Genomic DNA, 20281 nt, shown 5'->3' on the forward strand with positions numbered 1-20281 from the left:
TTTGGCCCTACACAACAATAAAGAGCCAGTAAATCACAATCAGTCCTATAGACTCCTACGATGGGGCTAGCCAGGCACCTCTGAATTCACTTCTTTTGACAATTGGTACAAGACACTGTTTTTTCTCCCAAGCATAAATGTGTCCAGATGATGACAAAAATGGTTAAAATTGTCTACACAGTATATTACTTTTTCTGTTGCTCACAGGCTCAGTGTCTCTCTCGCTGGGTTTGTGTTCTTTCAAACCTACCAGGTCTCTTGAGGAAACACTTCCTTTCTTTATCGTTGGAAGAAGAAAGCCCCCATGGACTCTGATGAGAAAGGGGGAAAATAAACATGACCTGCAGTCAAAAAAAGTGGTAAAGAAATAGCATGGTATTTATTTCGTCTGAAATGTGGGTTGCCGTGAATAGAGATCGCTTACCCCAGACAACACTTTTCCTGGTTATGCAGTGAATTGAAGGGAGAAGACGAAGCTTCTCCATCTCTGTTGCTACACAGTAATGGTTATTCTCTAGCTCCACTGAGCTGCATAATGGAGTACCATCTAACCTGCAGAGCCTGAGCAAATAAATATGTCCAATGTCCTTTGTTTAAAAAGAAACAGCCAAGACAAGAACAATGCTTCCAGGTACCTGAAGGTTAAGGCTACATCATTTATAAAGCATACTGCAAAACTAGCACCACAGCTGTGCGAAGGTGCACTTGCTCGGTCACCATAGCCAGTACCCGATCCCAACTTTTGAGGGTGTGCTTGGGTATGAATATATGAGCTGGAGGCAACAGGATCTCTCAGTTGGTAAATACACTACAGGAGTACAAGAGCTGAACTTATGTTTTTATATGGCAAATGGTCTCAAATTTAACAAATTTGACAAATGTCAAATGTGACATTAATGAAGGAAATCTCTTCGCTTCCAAATGCCCACTACAGAATTAACACCTACAATATTTATATATGTACAGCAGGACATAAACCAACACTGTAAATCAACACAGTAAGAGCAAACATTTATGTGGAATATACAGAAGCTTATTTTTTATTATTTTACCATGGTAAATAAACACATCAGTCAAACAAAAACCATGTGATTTGAGGAACAAGATCTTCATAGCCTAAATTTGACGGGAAAAAAAAGGGGGGGGGGGGGGGATTACCCCAATTCGCTCAAACTTCAGTGTACATTCACTGTACAGTCAAATGAGACAATTGCACCCTCTCCCAGACTTAAAGACCCAATCTAGCATCCAGCCTTATACATCTGGCAGTATGCCCCGACTAAACTGAGAGCAGGAAATCTGTACTGACTTGATAGTGCATGACTCGGGTAAAATCCTTCTCCATCGGGCTGGCACTATTATCCTGCTATGGACCACTGGCTTAATCTGGGGAAGGACATGACAAAAATGATAACAAGAAGCCTTGGAAAAACTGTCCTGTTGCGGAAGCTGTTAGTACATCAAGGGCTGAGACTGTGCAACATACTCGGCGAATTTAAAATTCCATCCACATTTCAGTGCCGTTCCAAGGAAGTAAGGGATCAGCGGCAAGTTGGATAAGTCGTGTGTATAAATGTGTTCAAAGTTTAAGCATATTCCCTGAAACTTAGACATATAATGACCAAGCGTATTCATGTTGACAGGAGCTGGTGGCTAGAGAAGTATTCCGAACTACATGCAGCATTGAAACTTCCCAAACTTTCTGCATAGGCCTACTGTCTTCCCTCTTCGATCCTTTTTCGCTGTGGCTTCTTGGCTGTAATTTGCAAGTAACCGAAAACAAAGTGCGCGCTACCTAGTTCCTGAAGGAAACTAAAAGTTTAGTGTGTGTGCATGGAGATTACATTTGTACTTACTCAAGCTTTTTAAAACGCTCCGTTGCAGCAGCCACACACTCGGTTCGCCGCGCAGCATATTGTCTAAGCTGAGGGCTGTATGGCCAGCGCGATGTGTATATAGATTTGTAACCGCGGCAAACGATGCCGCCCGCAACGGTGTTCGAGAAACTGTCGAGATTTGACACCTGTCTCGGATCCACAACAAACCTTCCTCTGGGAAAGTGCGCGTCGCCGTTCCGGTACACTACCACCAGTTTTTCCTAGGTTGTGAACGGGAGCTCCTGCCTGATAAGCCAGACGTATTTGTAAACTAACAAAACCAGACTGTCAAGCGTCACAAGTTATCAGAAATAGCTACGTGTTGGATGACATCCGGTCATAAATAAAATGAACGCCACCGCCGACGCGGTCGTGAAGCGTCGGATCAGATGTCCACAGAGGCGTAGGAAGAGTAGTTCTGGCTCTTCCGTCAGTGCGGAACTTCACGATGTTAAGTACACTGTCATGGAAGCCTAAAACGGAGCTGGAATTAGAAGACTCAGGAGCCAACGTAACCTACGATTTTTACAACATTAGGCACATTTCGTTCTGTGTTTTAGACAGCATTTTATTGTTTGAATAGACGATCCCAATATGTAAATATTTTCATATACAGACAATACTGTAATAAAAACCATCATGATGGAACAATTTTAAAAATAGGCGTAGTACAAACAGAATTCTATTATCGTAAAAGTGTAACGGTGAACCTCAACAGACATGAGGTTACAATTTGGAAGTTTGGCAGGGATTAGCTGAACTGACAGGAACTGGCCGACCCCACAGCCTGAGCCTACTGACCCCTCCATCGGGAACTATGACCAGCCGCACATGAGTAACAGGCCCACACTGCAGCGCAGAGTCACCAGAATAGAAGTGCCTGTGGTGAGGCTTCAGCTGGAGAACGCAGGAAATAAAAAAAATTAAAATTTAATAAAAAATAAAATAAAAAATCACTTGCTCATAGTGACAAGTTGGTATTACTGGAATGAGCGATTTTCCATCGTGGGGCTTGTGTTTATAGTGAACACAGAATAATACAAATTCTGGGATATGAAACTTGCACACTGTGAAGGCAGATGGCATACCTTCTGAGGATGAAGAAGCATTCTCCATCTTGGACTTTGGTCAAAGCTCCACTTACTGCTTATAAAACTCTTCTCCTCTTCTGGGGTTAAATCACAGGCCTCAATTTTACACGAGTCAGGGAAGTTACCTGAAGAGTTTAAAAATAGGCAACAGTAAAATTTCCCAACTCAATTACAGTACATTGTTAAGTACAAAACATACGATGGTGTGGCTACGCAGGCTAAATAATACCTTTAAAATGATTGGTGTCTATCTCAATTTTCGTAATCAAACCAGGATGCCCAAGTCTTAAGATGGCCCACTCAAAGCCAGGGACCCGTAGGATTCCGTTCTTGTCCATCTGAGAATTAGACCATATGGTTAGTGTAGCATAAACAAAAGAAGCCATTTTCCAGAGATTATGACCAAGGGAGTAATTTTACTTTTAACACTTTGGGACGATCCAAGCGGCGTGCAGTTTCCCACCCATCAGCCATGTTCTCTGCTCTACCCAAACCTGCAAAAGTACAAAAATTTCAGATTTTTCATTATAGTTTTATCCTCACACTCTCCTCCAAATAGTCATCAAGTAGCTTTTAACCAATTTGGGTGGAAGTGGTAGTGTTCACATTGCAATGAGAGCTTGGAAAATGACCAGTATCTTGAATCTTAGACAGCAACACTACGCTTTTAGGGGTCCCTGCATTATACAGCATCCTCTTAGCTTAAGATAATTGTTAGTCCATCAATACTGCATATGTATGTTGTTACAGCAGAGATGTTTTCTGTGAAATACTGACAAGCTGACAGATCAGTTTACCGATCATATTGCGTGGGTGACCGAAATGTGCATTGCTGTAGCCCACACACACACCACCATTGACCAGGGCAACGAGATCCACTTCATCCTGGGCAGGTACGGTGGACCAGTCTCTCTGACCAACCCCATAAACTCGCAGCCTGGCAATACCTCCATCTGTCAGCAGTCAACAGAAGAGCTGCATTGGCCCTAACAAATATATGAGGTCTGTAGTTATTAGTGAACGCCACTAGTAACCTACACATTGCCTAGTAAATAGCTTAACATTTAAAAAAATAAAACAGCTAGTGGCTAGATGTCATCTTTATTATTAAATATGGGGGGCTTTGACATGGAGAGTGTGTGTTACCTGGATACATATTCAGGCGAATGTGGGACACTCTGTGAGGAAAGGAGACACTGAAATAGTTGTGGCATGAATCCGAGTATCCAGGTTTCAGCGCACTCTCTGGTATAAGCTCCTCCCAGTTCTCTGAGTGAAGCTGGCAAATACAAATCCAGGTCCCACAACCTTCTGGCACTCTTTGGTAAGAAATGCAGCAGATATGAAATTACCTGTGCTATGGCCTCAAACTGAACCCCTGAAGCTGCCATACCTGTCCGGTCTCCCTCAAGCACTAAAGATGGCAAATACAGCTCCTCTAAAACACAAGAGACAAAGTAAGAGCTTACTAGACTTCAGCAAACTGAGAATTGACTCACTAGCCAAATCTATCAGAGGTAACATAACTATTAGATCATTTGTGCATGCTTTTTTACTCTGAAGTTCTTTTTAGTGAGCTGTTAACCAAGTCCTGCTTTAATCCTTGTACTTCAGAGTGCTACTTGGCCACTCTTTCACTTTGTCCAACATACATACCAAAACAGGCAGCCTGAATAGAAATGGAAGGAGCGTAGTTTCCTGTGAAGAAGGATGTGTCCACATCAAAGCCATGAATGACACCAGGGACCCCCAGCTGCACAATGCACCAGTCGTGACCTTTACCATGCCAGACAAGAGAAACTGCTCAATGCATCTTTCATGAGATCACCAGCTGCATGACTTTTAAGCAGAGCGCCAGATAGGACTCTTGAGGATTACAAGATGCCCTAATCACCAGGTCAGATAGCCACATCCAAGTGCAATACTTTGAAGAGCTTTCTTCCACCACTTGATTTTTATTGATCTTCAAAAGGTGTGAATAGATGAAACTGTTCTTACTAATAGTAGTCCATACCACACTCATCCAAGCCATAAAGTGGATCAATGACAAGGTTAGAAAGAAGGTGTTGTCTAAGAGTTTAAAGTGGGCCCAGTGGGCTTTGTAGTCTTGGAAAGAACATAATACCTGGTATTCTCTTCCTCCTTGTTTCCCAACCATCCATCCATTTCCCAAACGCAGTAAAAGCTGAGGCTAGGAATTCTGGAGGTCCTCTCTTCAGAGAACAGCATGATGCAACAAACATTCAATAACAATAATTATAAAGAATAGAGTAACACTATAAACAACTAACATTCATGTGAACACTGCTAGTTTGACACTGTACCTTTAAGAGATTTTGAGCTGGAGCAAACCACTCATCAGTTGCAAAAATCACCTCAAATAGATGGAGTAGTAAATTAACCATGGACAACCTTTCAAAATCCACACAATTTATGGAACCGATGATTTGAAATATTAGGATTCAGTGGTATTAAACTTGCTGTTTTGGTGATGATCATTACTCACCTTTCCTCCAGCTGTTTCACAGGCCAGGTTGTTGAACTGCAGAAAATCTGGTTGACTGGCATTCAATTTCACAGCTGGTCGGTTTGCCATCCTCAGTGTGAAGAGCTTGAAAAATATAAGTCCTCAAGTATTTTGGTGACAAAAATGCTTTAGGCAAACGCTACCTGCTCGTCTGACTGGGTTTGTCAGCTGAGCAAACTGTGTATTATAAAGGCCAAACAGTGCAAAGTACACAGGTTAGTGCCATGTTCAAAAATAAGAAGGGGGAGGTCAAAGCAAACATTTCAAATGAATTCATACAAAAAACTGCAACTTCATCGCTGATGCACATTAAAACCAGTGATGATAGATCAAAATGTCAAAGTTTAAATTGAATTTTACAAGATTAAACAGGGTTATATGTATACCTAAACTGGTACTTAAATCTGTGTGTGTGTGTGTGTGTATATATATATATATATATATATATATATATATATATATATATATATATATATATATATATATATGCATGCGCAAGAGCCAATGGTGAGTGAAATAAAGGGCCAGATTGTATAAAATCTTGTCTGGAACCATTTTTTTCATTGGCAAGCAGTACCCGTAGCTGGCGCGTTGGCTGCGATGTTCCTCGATGTTTTTATTAATAAGAACGCGCAGAAATATGGTTCAAACATTTCCTGAATCTGTGGAATCTACTCTTTTAATTTGGTCGATAGTTGGCTGCGATGTTCCTCGATGTTTTTATTAATAAGAACGCGCAGAAATATGGTTCAAACATTTCCTGAATCTGTGGAATCTACTCTTTTAATTTGGTCGATAGTCAAGAGTAAAAAGCCTATGAGAGGTTAGGTAAAGGTTAAATACACGTCATCTGCCTCTCAGCGTGTGATTCGCGTGTTCGTGTGTCACTCAGGGCTTATCCGTCTAATCAGTGTGTGTGATTGATGAATTTGTGTATCAATCTGTGTGAAACTAACCAATAAACAATCATGAAATCACTAACGCTTTTACCCTTTACGACGGAATCGGAAACATTTCCTTCCTTATTTATGCGACAGCTAGGTGAGCTCACTAAAATGTGCGAAAAGTTTACAGCTGCTGAAGTTGCAGTGATTTTAGAAAGTAGTGACGAAGATAACAGGTTTAGGGGCGGGGGGTGTTGATTCCTTGGATGAAAACGAACACGAAAATAATATAGATCGATGACAAAATGAATTAAAATTTATTTTTTATAAAATTGCTATAATAGTGGACTTCGATACGGTCACATTTGGGCACCATGTCTGCTAGTAGCGTTAGCTAACCTATCTAGGTTAGCAAGCTAGATGCTGCTTTTGTTCAGTATTCGTCAAATTGATTTCTAATACAAGAGTCATGGTTTTGTATGACAAAATTGACTGTCAGTTAGTAAAATTAAGCTAGTACAGTAGCTGTATGGATGGATGCATGTTTTGGCCGAACTTGAATACTCTTCTGTGCAGCTGAGACTTCTTGTTTGCCGTTTTCACTTGCATACATGATATTTAAAGTCATTGTTCAGGCACATTGTATTTCAGTCCATCTAAGATTTGGTAAAACTAGAGTGACGGACCACTTTTACACAGTAAACAATTCTACAAACTGTCATTTAAGACATCTATTACACATTTCTATATTATATTTATATATTTCATGCATTTGTAAACCAAACACTTCGGTAAACTTATTTCAAAACACCAAAACACTTGGTTTACATGGAATATGATACATTTCTTGAATTGGACCTCATTTTCATCTTTATAGCCATATTATTTCCTTAAGGTCAAACTATTTCCTCTAGGTCAAATGGTACCGTATTACGAAGAGAGCTGACATTGGTCTGAACATATTCACATGAAACATGGGTATTATACTATAAATAAGAACCTATTAAAGTGAATTAATGAAAAATATGCAAAAACAGAAAATGTCCTTAGACTTAAGAGGGTTAAGACTAAACACCAACAAAAGAAACAATAATATGCAAGTAAATGAGAAACAAAACTGGATTTATAAATTACTAGTTGTGGTTTTACATTCTGTAATTAAGGTTTTCTACCTTGGTCAGAAAGGAGCCTAAAAACAATCCTTACAAATCTGACAAAACTGCGACAAAAGCCAAAGTATAGCAAGACTCATCAGCATCCTCTGCTGGAGAAGTATTGTCTGAGCTTTTAAACGTAGCTATCATGGTAATCAGTGATGGGCAAATTTAAATTTACTAGTTGTGCAGTCAGCATCATCTCTGAAATGGTCACCATTTTGTCCCAAAATACAATCCAAAACTAGCCCGATACAGGCTCAACTTCTAAAGAAATTCAGTAAGCGGTGACTTCCTAGGTACCATCCGGTAAAAATACCACTCACTGAAATGCAGAGGTTTTGCAAACGATATAACACATCAGCCATACAAGTGAAAGGTTGAGTGTTAAATAGTCTGGTGTTATGCACAATTCATGTTCACCAGCCCTTCCCTTCAAGTCAAGTGTGACCACAGAATCATTGCTGGCTGGCAGGAGGGTATTAGATGCCAAATGATCCAGTAGTTACACTGATACAAGATTATTGGCCATAAAAGTATCTGCTCAAAACCCACCTCTACGCTACCATGTCAGTGAACATTTTGTTGAGAATAGAATATCAACCCATTCTATTAACAAGGGTCTTAAGAGTCAAACTGGCCAATGAAAATCAGGCCAGACAGTGGCCAACCAATAGGACAGATACCTGCTAGTGAGCACAGACAAAAGATTTTAGCATGCATCAAGACTGTTTAAAAAAAAAAGAAAAAAAGAAGACAATTCATGCCACAAAAAGAACAAAATGTACATAAATCACTCTACAGCCTTCAGCTCTCTAAATTCACTCCCAGTAATGGAACCTTGAGGTGAACATTGGTTTTACTATACTGCATCCTGGAGCTTCAGACCTTCGTAAATCAGTTGTAAATTAATAAGCAACTAGGCACTGCCCCCCTTTCACAGGCTTAAAAGGAAAAAGCAGCTTTATCTTTAATTGAACTGCAGTATCTTTAAAGTGCAAGTGTAATATGTTAAAGGAATGGGGTATGGTCAGAATCAGAGTAATGTCCAAGCTGCTGAATAAAGAACTCGTGATGGTGGACATGGTATACAAATTTATTTTGCCATCTGCACTTTACAGTTGGAATTCTGGGAATTCAAATACAACATCTTTGCCTGTGAGCTTCTTGTACACACCAGAGAAGGTCTCAACCTGAAAAAGAATTTGAGCATTAGAATTAATGAGGATTCCCCCCCCCCCCCCCAAATCTCCCACACACACACACACAGAGATCTAGAACTTAAAAAGGTTAAAGATCACTGAATAACCAGTAAGCTTTAAAATACAATTTCATGCCTGAAATGTACATTTGTGAATTTTATAGTTCCTTCTGTTTGTTTACAATACCAACACCTAATCAAAGACAATACGCATCTTTATGGAGAGCTGCAGGCTGTCAAATGCACTGCTAAAAACCAATGCCCCAACATTAGTGCAGTTCACAACAATAAGCTTAACAACCTAATAAAAACATGCTGAACAAGGTCCAGCTTAAACAGTAAAGAATGTGCCCTACATGGTTTACCTCCCCAGTAACGGCCCAAAGGGCTCTGGGAAGATCTAGGAATATACAGGACGCCGTCCTCACCAGCCAAAGGCCGGGGACATGCATGCTATCCAACGTCGTGGAACGGGACTGTACGTCACTGCACTGATGTGCTACGCTCCCATACGCCACACAGACAGAGCCGTATGAGACATCTCACAGGGTGTCCACGTTGGTTAGTTTGAGAATGAAGCAGTACTCACTTTGTGCTCAACGTTATTTTGCTGCGCCTTGTCAAGATGCACCTTGATGAGCCGACTACTGTCGAGTTTCACGCGAATCCTTTTGCCAACAATCTCACTGGGGAAGACCAGATCTTCAAGGATGGCATCATGCACAGCAGTAAGAGTTCGGCTACAGGACAAAGCCATAATTAAAATATTAAAATGAAACAAACTGTAGATATTGCACCAACATGCACCCCACTAAAACCTGGACCAAAAAGTTAAAATGAACAAAGTATATACATTAAATGTACAAAAAACAAACAAACACCACCTCCCAAGTAAATAAATTGTGCCCTGCATGGTTTACCTCCCCATTAACGGCCCAAAGGGCTCTGGGAAGATCTAGGAATATACAGGACGCCGTCCTCACCAGCCAAAGGCCGGGGACATGCATGCTATCCAACGTCGTGGAACGGGACTGTACGTCACAGCACTGATGTGCTACGCTCCCATACGCCACACAGACAGAGCCGCATGAGAAATCTCACAAGGTGTCCACGTTGGTAGATCATAAAGGGTTGTAAAAAATCTTATACTTAATACAAAGACTTTAAAGGGGACCCATTATGTGTTTCCAATTTTACCCTTTTAGTGTTATATAGCTTTTGCATGTAAATGGTGTGCAAAGCTACAAAGCTCAAAATATATACCAGAGTAATTCTCTCAAAAGAAACCCATTTTCTCAGCTACTTGAAATGGTGAGTCAGAATGTAAGCTGTTTTCTTTGTTACATGACAATGCAATCATGGAACACTTTGCATTGTTTAGCTTCTGAGCTGCCCTTCATGATATACTTTAAAGATTAGCTCAAACCTGAGAATATTACAGTTCTCAAACAAAACTCATTTTATCAGATTGCCTAGACATCTTTTCAAATAATTAGTTTCACCACTGAAGTGGAAACGATGTTAGCTAGAAGGAGCGAGTTTATGTCTCTAGGACACCTAAATAATTAACTAGATAGCTCGCGTCTAATTTGACTTGAAAGAAATATTAGAAGCTTCCTGGACAAAGGAATAGATAAGGATGCAGCTTATATTGTACATTTCCATGACAACAGGCTTCTTCTTTTAATGGGACAGAGGGATGAAAAAGGTTATCCTCCACACAAATAAGACAGTTCAGCATACTACTCAGTTAACCAGCTTTACTAGCTAAATGGGACAGTTACTTGGAGCTAGCCAGCAGCTAACATTAGCTAGTGATACCACCTGAACTACTTGTTTTCCCATCTCAACATAAATAAAAACCATGAAGCATATTTCAATTTGAATAGCTAAGCAACACTCAGCTACAGACTTCTATGCTAACAAGGCTAATTTGACAACTAATCTTAGATTACAATGGTTTTGCTCATCAGATGTAGGCCCACTTAATTTTTTAGCATTCTATGTCACTGTTCAAGCATGAAGGTGGATGTATGATTACAAGCTGTAATTTTATGAGAGAAATTCACTGTTGGACAGTGAACAGTTTGGAAACCACCAGACACTAATGATTTCTAAGACTAAGTCCAGCTTGAACATACTTGGTGCCTAAAAAGAGAGAGAGGAAGAGAAAAAAAAATAAAAAAAATCACCTACAGAAAAGCATACCATTTTCAGTCCTTCAAACGTCAGCTAATTTTTATTGTTAAACCCAAATTTGCATTATTCTCAAGCGCCGTCCGCAGACTGCAAAATGGGCAGAACATGTGGGGGTAGAACTGTTGACCAATCAGCAGACTGGGCTCATCGGGTCTGGGGGCTTTAAAACAGGAGCTCCAACAGATCGTTCCAGACAGAAGGCAAAGAGGGGTGTACAGTATAAACAAACAAATTTTTGTAACTCTGACGTGTTAAAGTCTATTGTATTGTACCCCGTTGGTCAGACTTACCTCCTGGGACGCTTCTGCTTGTTCTTTGTACGGCTTTTCCTTGTAGGTTTTGGCAGGATTCTCCTCTGCAACAAAAACTCTGGATTAAACCATTGTGACTTCTAACCAATCCATTTCAGTAGCACTTTTAGCACTGTGCCCTGCATGGTTTACCTCCCCAGTAACGGCCCAAAGGGCTCTGGGAAGATCTAGGAATATACAGGACGCCGTCCTCACCAGCCAAAGGCCGGGGACATGCATGCTATCCAACGTCGTGGAACGGGACTGTACGTCACTGCACTGATGTGCTACGCTCCCATACGCCACACAGACAGAGCCGTATGAGACATCTCACAGGGTGTCCACGTCGGTTGTGTTTAATCACAATAGGCCCAAATTCTGTATCAAACACAAAAAGCTGGCATGTAGTTGCTAAGAGGAAAAAAACCTGTCCTGAACTCGGAGCTGCACAATTATCAACTCACCAAATATGCAAATACAACATCCAAAAAGCAATATTAAAAGTGCGATAGAGGTGCAGCCGTTTAGGCTTCAGGTTCTCAAGCAATGAGCAATTAATGGAATGATGTCTAAATTTTAAATGATGCATAAAAAATATATAATTGAACAAATGCCTCTGATCAAGGGCTGCCTGCACTAAATTAGAATTTTTTTTTAAAAATCACAGCCAAGTACAACTGCAATAATTTAGTTCATGCTGCAGCTCTGAAAATACGTTCCAAAATAAGCTTTACACAGCATGCATTAGTTCACACATCTGATGTGGTCTACAGTAGAAATGTATTAAGAGAACGGTATTAGTTACAGATCCATATTAAGGATGGTTCAAGGGCAAAAAACAGCTCACTGCTGGAGTCTAACCACTCATCTTGAATAAGATCTCAGGTTGTCATTCTCAGTCATGGATCCCATACTAGGACAAGCTACCCATAATGAACTCAAACAGCACTTCGGACCAACCGCTTACGACAACGTCAATTTGTTCAGCCTTGCCCACAGTAGACATGTGCAGGGTTTAAACACCAGGGGAAGCATGGTGTCACTGCGGTGCCCCCCTACCTGTGCAATGAAGACCACATGCTTGCCACTGAACTTCTTCTCCAGCTCGCGAACGAGCCGCACCTGGATCTTCTGGAATGCCTTCAGCTGGGGCACAGGCACGAAGATGATGATGGCTTTCCTGCTACCGCCAACCTCAATTTCCTGAACACAAAGCAGGCAAACGGTTTGATTTACAACCCTGTTGCTCAGATCCTGTGCTTACGACACAATATACCTTTCAGAGCTCAGGCCAAAAACATTTTCTTTGGAAGCTGAGATTGTACCCTGCATGGTTTACCTCCCCAGTAACAGCCCAAAGGGCTCTGGGAAGATCTAGGAATATACAGGACGCCGTCCTCACCAGCCAAAGGCCGGGGACATGCATGCTATCCAACGTCGTGGAACGGGACTGTACGTCACTGCACTGATGTGCTACGCTCCCATACGCCACACAGACAGAGCCGTATGAGACATCACAGGGTGTCCACGTTGGGTCATTTTGCATCAAGCTTAAATTTTAAACTACAAAGATTTAAAAGGACACTATTGAGAAGGTGAAAAAAAAACAAACACTAACCTTAGCAGCTGTAATATTGAGCTCCCTCAGCTGAGCCTTCAAGTCAGAGTTCATCTCCAGCTCAAGAAGAGCCTGATAAAGAAAGTTAAACATTACAACAAAAAACTAACCAAGACTACACACTACAACCCAACAACTAGATTTACCATACCTGGGAAATGCCAGATTCGAACTCGTCTGGCTTTTCGCCGTTCGGCTTCACGATCTTCGCGCTGGTACTGAACATGGCCTATGTCTGAAACCAAACATAAGCTTCATGTAAATATTACGCTCTCTTAGCGTTAGCTAACCTATAGTCATGTGAAATTAACCTGTCAAATCTGAAAGAGTTTAGCCAATACACAGCTACCGGTGGCTAGCTAGCAAGCCAGCCTAACTTGCTGTCTAGTTAGCTGTTAAATATATCCACTTACGATGACATAGTAGAAGTGTTATTTAAAAATGATAAATTAATAAATCCGCATAGACAGCTATACAAAAGAAACATCTATGTGTAAAAACGTGCACTGCCCCATACATTCATAAGGAGTGCTCTCTGCATGGCAGCATTAGCCAACCTGGCTAACGAGTGTTCGTCGTTATAAAGTTGGCTAGAGTACTTGATCCTGATTTAATACAAAAGGTCTAACGAATTCGCGGCATTAATCGGCGGACAGCACACATTCGCAGTGTCCCAATACAGCCCACAAGGCCCCAAGTCTTTGTAACTCAGTTCTCCATGAGATTAACTCACATTAGCTAGCCATTTAGTTATAATATCCGCTTCTTTAAATTGCCATCCAATGCTCCAACTACTTTTATCTAACGTATCCTCGCATGTTTACACAATATAAGACAATAAACGGGTAATACACTCTTGATTTTAACCATTTTTAACATATTATCTTCTTAACCGATCACAATCAACTAACCCACCTCAGTCAACGACGGCCTGGAAAGAGGCCGTAATCTCGCGAGAGGCCGGTAAAAGCGCGTTGCTGTGGGAATCATGGGAAATCCATTTCCTCTCCCAACCTACAGGGGGTGAAGTTACTTTTAACGGTAACAACAACGATGGCTGGCTAACAAGGACAGTAGTGTAGTTAGTCAACAACAGAACTGGGTTCTCATGCTGGTAATTCGCCTGTTTATTTCGTAAACATGTAAATGTACGTCTCTATAAGCATTCTTAGGCATTTAAGTAGCCATCATATTTCCTGTGCAAGGCGAAGCTAGATTAGCCAGCCATTAGCTTCAACCATTTGCGCTCTTCTCTTTTTATTACCTTTAAACGTGTCGTTGAAATACGTTTTAAAGGAATGCGTCCTGCTCTCAGCAACGCGCCGGATGTCGATTAACTAGCTAGGCTTTATTGGGTTCTTCATAATGGTCTGAGTAACGCTCATGTTGAGACTTCCTAGTTTTTGCAGTCTCATACGCAGGGCAGTGTGTAGCAGTGCCGAGGAGATGGGAAGGAAAGGCGGTTTCTTTTACGCCGTGAGGAAAGGTCATACGCCCGGCGTGTACCAGACATGGTGAGTCTGGCGACGCTTTAACACTGCTCACAACACACTTCGCTTCTGCCGTTGGGTCGTGCAGGTGTAACTCTACTACTCTCTGTCCTAAAGGGAAGACTGTAAAGACCAGGTGGACAGATTTCCGAATGCACGTTATAAAAAGTTCGCCTCTGAAGAGGACGCTTGGTCCTTCGTAAGGAGCGACGCTCCGACAGAGGGTAATGGGCGCTTGCTTTCTTGAGCGGTGGATCAGTCGCCGTCACTTCTCTCATAATCTTCATCATCAAACTAATTCCTGGAAGCGCAAATCATATCCAGTTAACGTTTCTGTTTCTTTAGATTGCAGTGATCCCCAGTTGCCTAAAAGTCTCGATGGTGGTAAAAGGCCCAGTGAGGATGACGTAAACGACGGAGCAAGTGTAAAACGAGTGAAATTGGCAGAGAGGGCACCGCAACCTAACACCTCAGCTTCCATAAATGCAGATGGGTTTACTTGCATGGGTAATCGTCTCAAGTCTTCTTTTAATAGACCTATGGTATAGCATGTTATATTTTAGATCCTCATAAGTAAAAAGCCTTCATACACCAGTGTGACCTGCATAATCTGTATAACTTGCATTTAATTAAAAACTAAGTCTTCAAAAATGTTCATAGAACAAAGGACACTTCTTTGAGCTTTCAAGATTCTGCTGTAAAGTTGTGTTTTTAAGCTTACAGGCATTTTGTTTTGCTGCAGGAGATGCTGTGGTGGTGTATACAGATGGCTGCTGTACAGGCAACGGGAAGACTGGGGCTCGTGCAGGAATTGGAGTATACTGGGGTCCTGATCACCCTCTGTGAGTAATACGGAATAATGGAAGAATGTAATTAGAGTAACTGGAATTTCAGTCCAAGACATGCAGCCCCAGTGTACTGATCCTTTGGTTGCAGTACTGGAGACATATTGTTTACTTGTAATATGCCACGGTGTTTAACAGGTTTTGAATGCCTTTATGGGAAAAGTGGTGAAACATCTTCAGGATTATACAAGTCCAGTCACCTTGAACTTTTACTACAGGGGTGTCAGTCCAGTCCCTGAAGGCCAGTCCAGCAGAGTTTAGCAATTGCTCTGCTCACACACACTGATTAAACCTGGCAACTGATGAGTTGAAGCAGGTGTATTTAAGCATGTCAGTCCCCAAACCACACTGGTCTCTGGCTTTCTCAGACTAGGATTTAACACCACATTAACTAATTAGTTAAGCACACCTGATTCAACTCATCAGTCAATTGCCATGTTTAGTAGGTGTGTGAGTGGAGCAATCAAACCTTTGCTGGATTCTGGCCTTCCTGGATCGGACTTTGACGCTCCTGTACTAGACCATTATCTTGATCGCAAAACAGACATTTTGAAAACACATGAAAACTCATGAGATTGTGTGTATGCACGTGCACTTTCTGCAGTAATGTTGCTGAGAGGTTGCCTGGGAGACAGACAAACCAAAGAGCTGAGCTGCAGGTAGGAATGAGGTTTTCATCTTCAATTCCAGAAACTCTTAAATTAAGTCTGTAGGAAAGACCTTTTTTTTATTTATTTATTTTTTTTTATTGCACTTTGCATCATCATTTTTAACTTGTGGTTCAGGCAGCCTGTAGGGCACTGGAGCAAGCCAGAGACAGGAGTATCAAGAAGCTTGTGCTCTACACAGACAGCAAATTCACCATTAATGGTACGCTTGACCTCCTATCCAAGTTGTGCATGGCATATTCGAAAATCCTCCCTTTCACTCCTCTCATGCAGTCATCATAAGGAAATCCTGAAGTCTTCGTGTATATATATGCTTGGCATAGCTCATGTGAAATTTCCTGCTTTGGTGTAAAGGGATCACAAGCTGGGTGAAGAAGTGGAAGACCAACGGCTGGAAGCTGACAACAGGCGGGCATGTGCTTAATAAAGAGGACTTCCAGAAGCTTGACGAACTAAATGCAGAACTTGAGGTTGTATGGGTATGTTTCCTGATGCTCTTTGCACTATGATGGATCTTAAGGTCGTCAGAGCATCTCTTCTTAAGCAAGCAGAGGAATTGTGCAAGTGTTTGTTTCACCGACGGTCCGTCCAGAGGCTTGCACTTGCTTTGGTGCATATGACTTTAACAAATGTTTTTAGAGAGTGGCTACATCCCCCTGAATACTGCAGCATGGAACCCCTATATTTAGATTCAATACATCACTTGCCATTATGGTAAGTAGAAAGTTTTAAGAAATATATTTGGCCATATTTATTGTCCACTGTCCTTTCTCCTTTTTAGATGCATATCCCAGGCCACGCTGGCTACACAGGGAATGAGGAGGCAGACAGACTCTCCAGAGAGGGAGCAGCCAAGCCTGACTGTTAGCTGCACAAGATTTCTGCTGTACTAATGTTCCATGGATTTGGGTCATTTCTAGGCACTTCATTTTATGTATTTGGTCCATAAAGGATAACTCTTGCACATTTGTGGGTTTTGTTGTTTTTGTTTGTTTGTTTTTTGCTTATTTTTTGGACATGTCCAGCAGTCCTTTCCAGATTATACACAGTTGAAAATCTTTCCATTTTACATTGTATTTTTTATGTAAATAAAGAGCTTCTTTTGCTGGATGTGCAGAACGTGGAGCGGATAGTCTCTTCTGCTAGGAATTAGTTGCTATTATAGGAGCAGTCAAAGATGAGGACACAAACAGCAGTTAAACATGTTCTTAGACTATACATATTCATTTGTTTCCAAGCAGTATAAACAGATTACGATAGATTACTTAAAACTAGTCGCCCTTTGCAGCACTCCCGAGCAATGGGGTTAACGTATTCCATGTTCCACCCACAGTAATACCCCATTTTTAACAGGAGATGGCAGTGCACTTTGTACTACTGATTGTGCTGAATCTGACAAGGTACCAATGGAGTGTACCCCTGTTGTAACATGATTAAGAACATGTAATTTTCTTCACTATTTTCGTTTTGCACTTTAGTAAATTACAAAACTTTGCAGTTCTGCATTTAAAAGTAATGTTTTTTTTTCAAAGTAAACATATTTGAGCCTTATGCAAACATATTTATCCTCAATCATAAATATTTGAGATATACTTCAGGATTTAATATTTTCCGATGAAAGTTCACGGCTGAAGATTAGCACATGGCAGTTTGAATAAAAATTACCGCTTGTATGCAACACTGAGCACTCGAGCATGCTTTATATAACTTCTGATGACGATGTTGAATATGTTTATATATATTACTGAGTGCAGCGTATGTTCACGCACTGTTTATACATGCCCCAGTGCATACTTCTCGTATAAGCACAACCTCAACACCGCGTTCCGCACCGTGATGTCGCCCGAGCTTCAGCCGCTTCTCTGCGGCCGTCGTCTAGACACCGAAGCTGCACGTCGGTTCAAATTCTGATAAGCCTAGCAGCAGCGAGAGTGAGAACATACTCTCCTCTGAGAAGCAGTGCAGGTGTGGATCTCAGCGTGGCTCTCTGCGGGCTGCGCTCTGATCTCCAGCGCCGGGCCCTAGTTCCTCCGAGAGCCTGCAGAGCCACGTGTCCTTGACTCCAGGATATGAAGGCAACGCCTAAAGAGCCAGACAGAAGGTGATTCATATAGCTGGCAGGGTTTAGTCTGCATCCCCTCACGCAGCTGCAGGAATACGGAGGCTTGTCGGTAAGGCTTTGGCCTCTCCTCACAGAAGGTTCTCCACAGTGTTTGACACACTCCAGACCGCATTAAGCTACAGTGCGGCACTGGGCGCGACGGAGTCTTCAGCGAACTAAATGAAAGCCCAGGACCTCAGCGCCCCGCAGCCGAACGCTTCTCACCCGGCTCATTCACGCCGTAACGCCGCTGTGGAAAGGAGCTCCCTCGGCCTTCGGCTTGATTGCCGATGTACCGTAGCGATGATTTGTCGCAAACGAAGGGAGGCAGGAGGCTGAGAAAACGCCCTGTTGTTACCGCGCATCTGCTCGTGCCGCTCTTCAAACTGCGCCTCGCAGCTGACGCGCGTCCTCAAATCTGTGAGGACGTGCAGGGGGAATTTCCGCTAATGAATCCGGTGCGCGCTCGCTCCGAGGCCTCTTTGTGCCGGAACATCAGTGGCAGCGGCAGTCGAGGCAGGCGCAGGGAGTCACAATCAAACGCGGCGGCAGCCGTTACCGCGGGAGGCAGAGCTGCCGCTCGTAACCGAGCAGACATCTGTTTCCATGACAGCTGTCTGGAGCGGGATCAGCCTAACTAACTCCCTGCCTCAGAACTAGTCTGACTGTTTGATATCTCTAGCGGACACAAAGTGGTAAGAAGGTTCTGTCGGCAATGCTCTGCAGTGCTTTGTTTGGTGGCGCGAACGTAACGAGAGAAGTCGTGAGGGGCGTTTTCATTTCGCGCGCCTGTGAACCCAGCGTGATCAGAGCGCCCGGGACGGAGGCGGGATGAGAAAAGTAAACACGAGCGTGGAGCGCGCCGCTCCAGTTTGAGAGGGGAGTAACGCGGGCGCCGCCGAGGGCTCTGAAGCCGCGCTGAAGAGCAGGCGGAGAGCCTGCCTTGCAGCTGTGGAGGAATTAAGTTTGGAATGAAGCTACCGCGCAAATCGGCGAGGAGGTTTTTAAGTGGGATCGGTTTCGCCGGCCCTTCAGCATCTCTGAAAGCTGCGGTCTCCATGCCCAGGTCGAGGTGCCTTTCCTCTGTCAGCGCGCCTGTCTGGGCTCAAGCCTTCTCCCCCCGCACCCCGGTCCGGGCCTGGTCCGGCCACGTGCAGTCGGCCTGGCGTACAGATGGTTGTGAGGAGGGCTGTGCCCTCAGAGTGGGACACAACAAGGTGAGCGCTGGCACTGCGGCATCCTGCTGCCACACATGCTTGCGCTCTCTCTCTCTCTCTCTCTCTCTCTCTCTCTCTCTCTCTCTCTCTCTCTCTCTCTCTCTCCCCCCTCCCTCCTCTTTCGCTTCCCCTCTCACCCCTCCCCCCTCTCTCCCTCTCTAGTCTCCCTCTCCTGCCCCCAGTACACCTGTTCAGAAATGCCCCTTCGCTCAGACCCTTTATCCTCCAGCACAACAACGCTCATTGTTTGCTCAGGAGGAAGTGCAGCATTTTTAATTATTTTTTTCTATGTTTTTTCTATGTCTATGTTTTTTAGTCTGTTAAAACTGGTACTAAATAAACATTACATTTCCAAAGGCACACATGACTATACTGTGAGTTTCCAATTTGAGGGGAAAGTATCTTTAACTATATTGAACGGCCCAGCCCCCACTCTCACTGGACCGTGTTTAAGTTCTGCTGCAAAAGAACAGTAACTTTCTGAGCACTAAGACTGCCAGCAAGGTTTCTCTTTTCTCTACGTTTTATAAGCTATAGGAAACTACAATTTTAATGAGGCACAGGCAGGAAAAACAGCGAGCTCCTCCTTGCTTTGTCCAAAAGCAGGGACGTAGCATATCGTTTAGTTCCCGCGTGACACCAGAACAACACGGCTTTCTGAGCACATGCTGCTTCTTTGTTTTCCTCCTGTCAGATGTGTCAATTAGAAAATCGAATCAAACCCTTTACATGCAATTGCTCCCACTGGAAAGCAAGCATTACTCGATCTTTAAACACGCAATGTCCTTGACCCGAATAGTGCAGATGGCCAGGCTGTGGGCCGGCGCTCGAGCGGGAGAGCTCGTCTAACGCGCGCGCCTCTGCCTGGCCTGCAGGATGCCTCACGCTGTTCGTGACTCTCTCTTCGAGCCACCTGAGAACTCCAGGGAGCTGAAGCCTGCGGCAGACGGTTCATTCTCTTAAAGTGGAGAAGACCATGTGTGCGTGCGTGCGTATGAAGAAGAGAGAGAGAGAGAGAGACATCAAGACAGACATCAAGACCATTATCATTCCACCGCTACCCTTGAGGTATCCTTGGTCCCTAATCCTAAGATTTACATGTAGGTTCACAAACTGGCT

The 20281-nt window shown here is 42.9% G+C and overlaps 3 protein-coding genes and 4 non-coding genes across 7 annotated transcripts in view; 1 reads left to right on the forward strand and 6 right to left on the reverse strand.

The window, feature by feature from the left end:
• Positions 1-5843, reverse strand: part of allc (allantoicase) — a 61462-nt gene extending 55619 nt beyond the window's left edge. The window contains exons 1-14 of the mRNA XM_026999033.3: positions 5475-5843; positions 5293-5343; positions 5094-5181; positions 4625-4744; positions 4321-4406; positions 4115-4247; positions 3766-3921; positions 3389-3462; positions 3198-3306; positions 2966-3093; positions 1857-2774; positions 1310-1386; positions 425-561; positions 251-311 (exon numbers count right to left, since the gene is read on the reverse strand). Coding sequence (XP_026854834.2) covers positions 2604-2774; positions 2966-3093; positions 3198-3306; positions 3389-3462; positions 3766-3921; positions 4115-4247; positions 4321-4406; positions 4625-4744; positions 5094-5181; positions 5293-5343; positions 5475-5564 — 1206 coding nt within the window. The 5' untranslated portion in view covers positions 5565-5843 and the 3' untranslated portion in view covers positions 251-311; positions 425-561; positions 1310-1386; positions 1857-2603. The remainder of the gene's footprint in view (positions 1-250; positions 312-424; positions 562-1309; positions 1387-1856; positions 2775-2965; positions 3094-3197; positions 3307-3388; positions 3463-3765; positions 3922-4114; positions 4248-4320; positions 4407-4624; positions 4745-5093; positions 5182-5292; positions 5344-5474) is intronic.
• Positions 5844-8615: 2772 nt separating this feature from the next.
• rps7 (ribosomal protein S7) lies at positions 8616-13836 on the reverse strand. The gene is made up of 7 exons (XM_026998929.3): positions 13757-13836; positions 12993-13076; positions 12842-12913; positions 12283-12426; positions 11224-11288; positions 9324-9474; positions 8616-8726 (listed from the first exon to the last, which is right to left on the reverse strand). Exons 2-7 carry the CDS (start codon positions 13065-13067, stop codon positions 8649-8651), a joined length of 585 nt encoding a protein of 194 aa, XP_026854730.1. The 5' UTR covers positions 13068-13076; positions 13757-13836; the 3' UTR covers positions 8616-8648.
• On the reverse strand, positions 9078-9296 carry LOC113570587 (small nucleolar RNA SNORA73 family). The gene has a single exon (XR_003409906.3). It is a non-coding gene; the product is annotated as a small nucleolar RNA SNORA73 family (small nucleolar RNA).
• LOC113570585 (small nucleolar RNA SNORA73 family) lies at positions 9633-9851 on the reverse strand. The gene has a single exon (XR_003409905.3). It is a non-coding gene; the product is annotated as a small nucleolar RNA SNORA73 family (small nucleolar RNA).
• Positions 11355-11573, reverse strand: LOC113570588 (small nucleolar RNA SNORA73 family). The gene has a single exon (XR_003409907.2). It is a non-coding gene; the product is annotated as a small nucleolar RNA SNORA73 family (small nucleolar RNA).
• Positions 12541-12757, reverse strand: LOC113570589 (small nucleolar RNA SNORA73 family). The gene has a single exon (XR_003409908.1). It is a non-coding gene; the product is annotated as a small nucleolar RNA SNORA73 family (small nucleolar RNA).
• A 60-nt stretch (positions 13837-13896) lies between the features above and the next one.
• rnaseh1 (ribonuclease H1) lies at positions 13897-16954 on the forward strand. The gene is made up of 8 exons (XM_026998928.3): positions 13897-14355; positions 14449-14555; positions 14677-14838; positions 15074-15173; positions 15781-15835; positions 15962-16046; positions 16199-16323; positions 16626-16954. The coding sequence occupies exons 1-8, from the start codon at positions 14225-14227 to the stop codon at positions 16710-16712; spliced, it is 852 nt and encodes a 283-aa protein (XP_026854729.1). The 5' UTR covers positions 13897-14224; the 3' UTR covers positions 16713-16954.
• Positions 16955-20281: the final 3327 nt, after the last annotated feature.

This window comes from Electrophorus electricus, chromosome 7, assembly GCF_041902795.1.
Source record: "Electrophorus electricus isolate QZ-2024a chromosome 7, ASM4190279v1, whole genome shotgun sequence".
In the NCBI taxonomy this organism is placed as follows: Eukaryota; Metazoa; Chordata; class Actinopteri; order Gymnotiformes; family Gymnotidae; genus Electrophorus; species Electrophorus electricus.

Bases quoted from the DNA above. Each gene is read 5' to 3' on its own strand.
- rps7 (XM_026998929.3), bottom strand. From the start codon at position 13,067: ATGTTCAGTACCAGCGCGAAGATCGTGAAGCCGAACGGCGAAAAGCCA. The intron at 12,427-12,841 runs GTTAGTGTTTGT...CTTTGTGTTCAG, and splicing joins TCAATATTACAGCTGCTAAG to GAAATTGAGGTTGGCGGTAG. The intron at 11,289-12,282 runs GTAGGGGGGCAC...TTTTTGTTGCAG, and splicing joins ATGTGGTCTTCATTGCACAG to AGGAGAATCCTGCCAAAACC.
- rnaseh1 (XM_026998928.3), top strand. From the start codon at position 14,225: ATGTTGAGACTTCCTAGTTTTTGCAGTCTCATACGCAGGGCAGTGTGT. The intron at 14,356-14,448 runs GTGAGTCTGGCG...TCTGTCCTAAAG, and splicing joins CCCGGCGTGTACCAGACATG to GGAAGACTGTAAAGACCAGG. The intron at 15,836-15,961 runs GTAGGAATGAGG...CTTGTGGTTCAG, and splicing joins ACCAAAGAGCTGAGCTGCAG to GCAGCCTGTAGGGCACTGGA.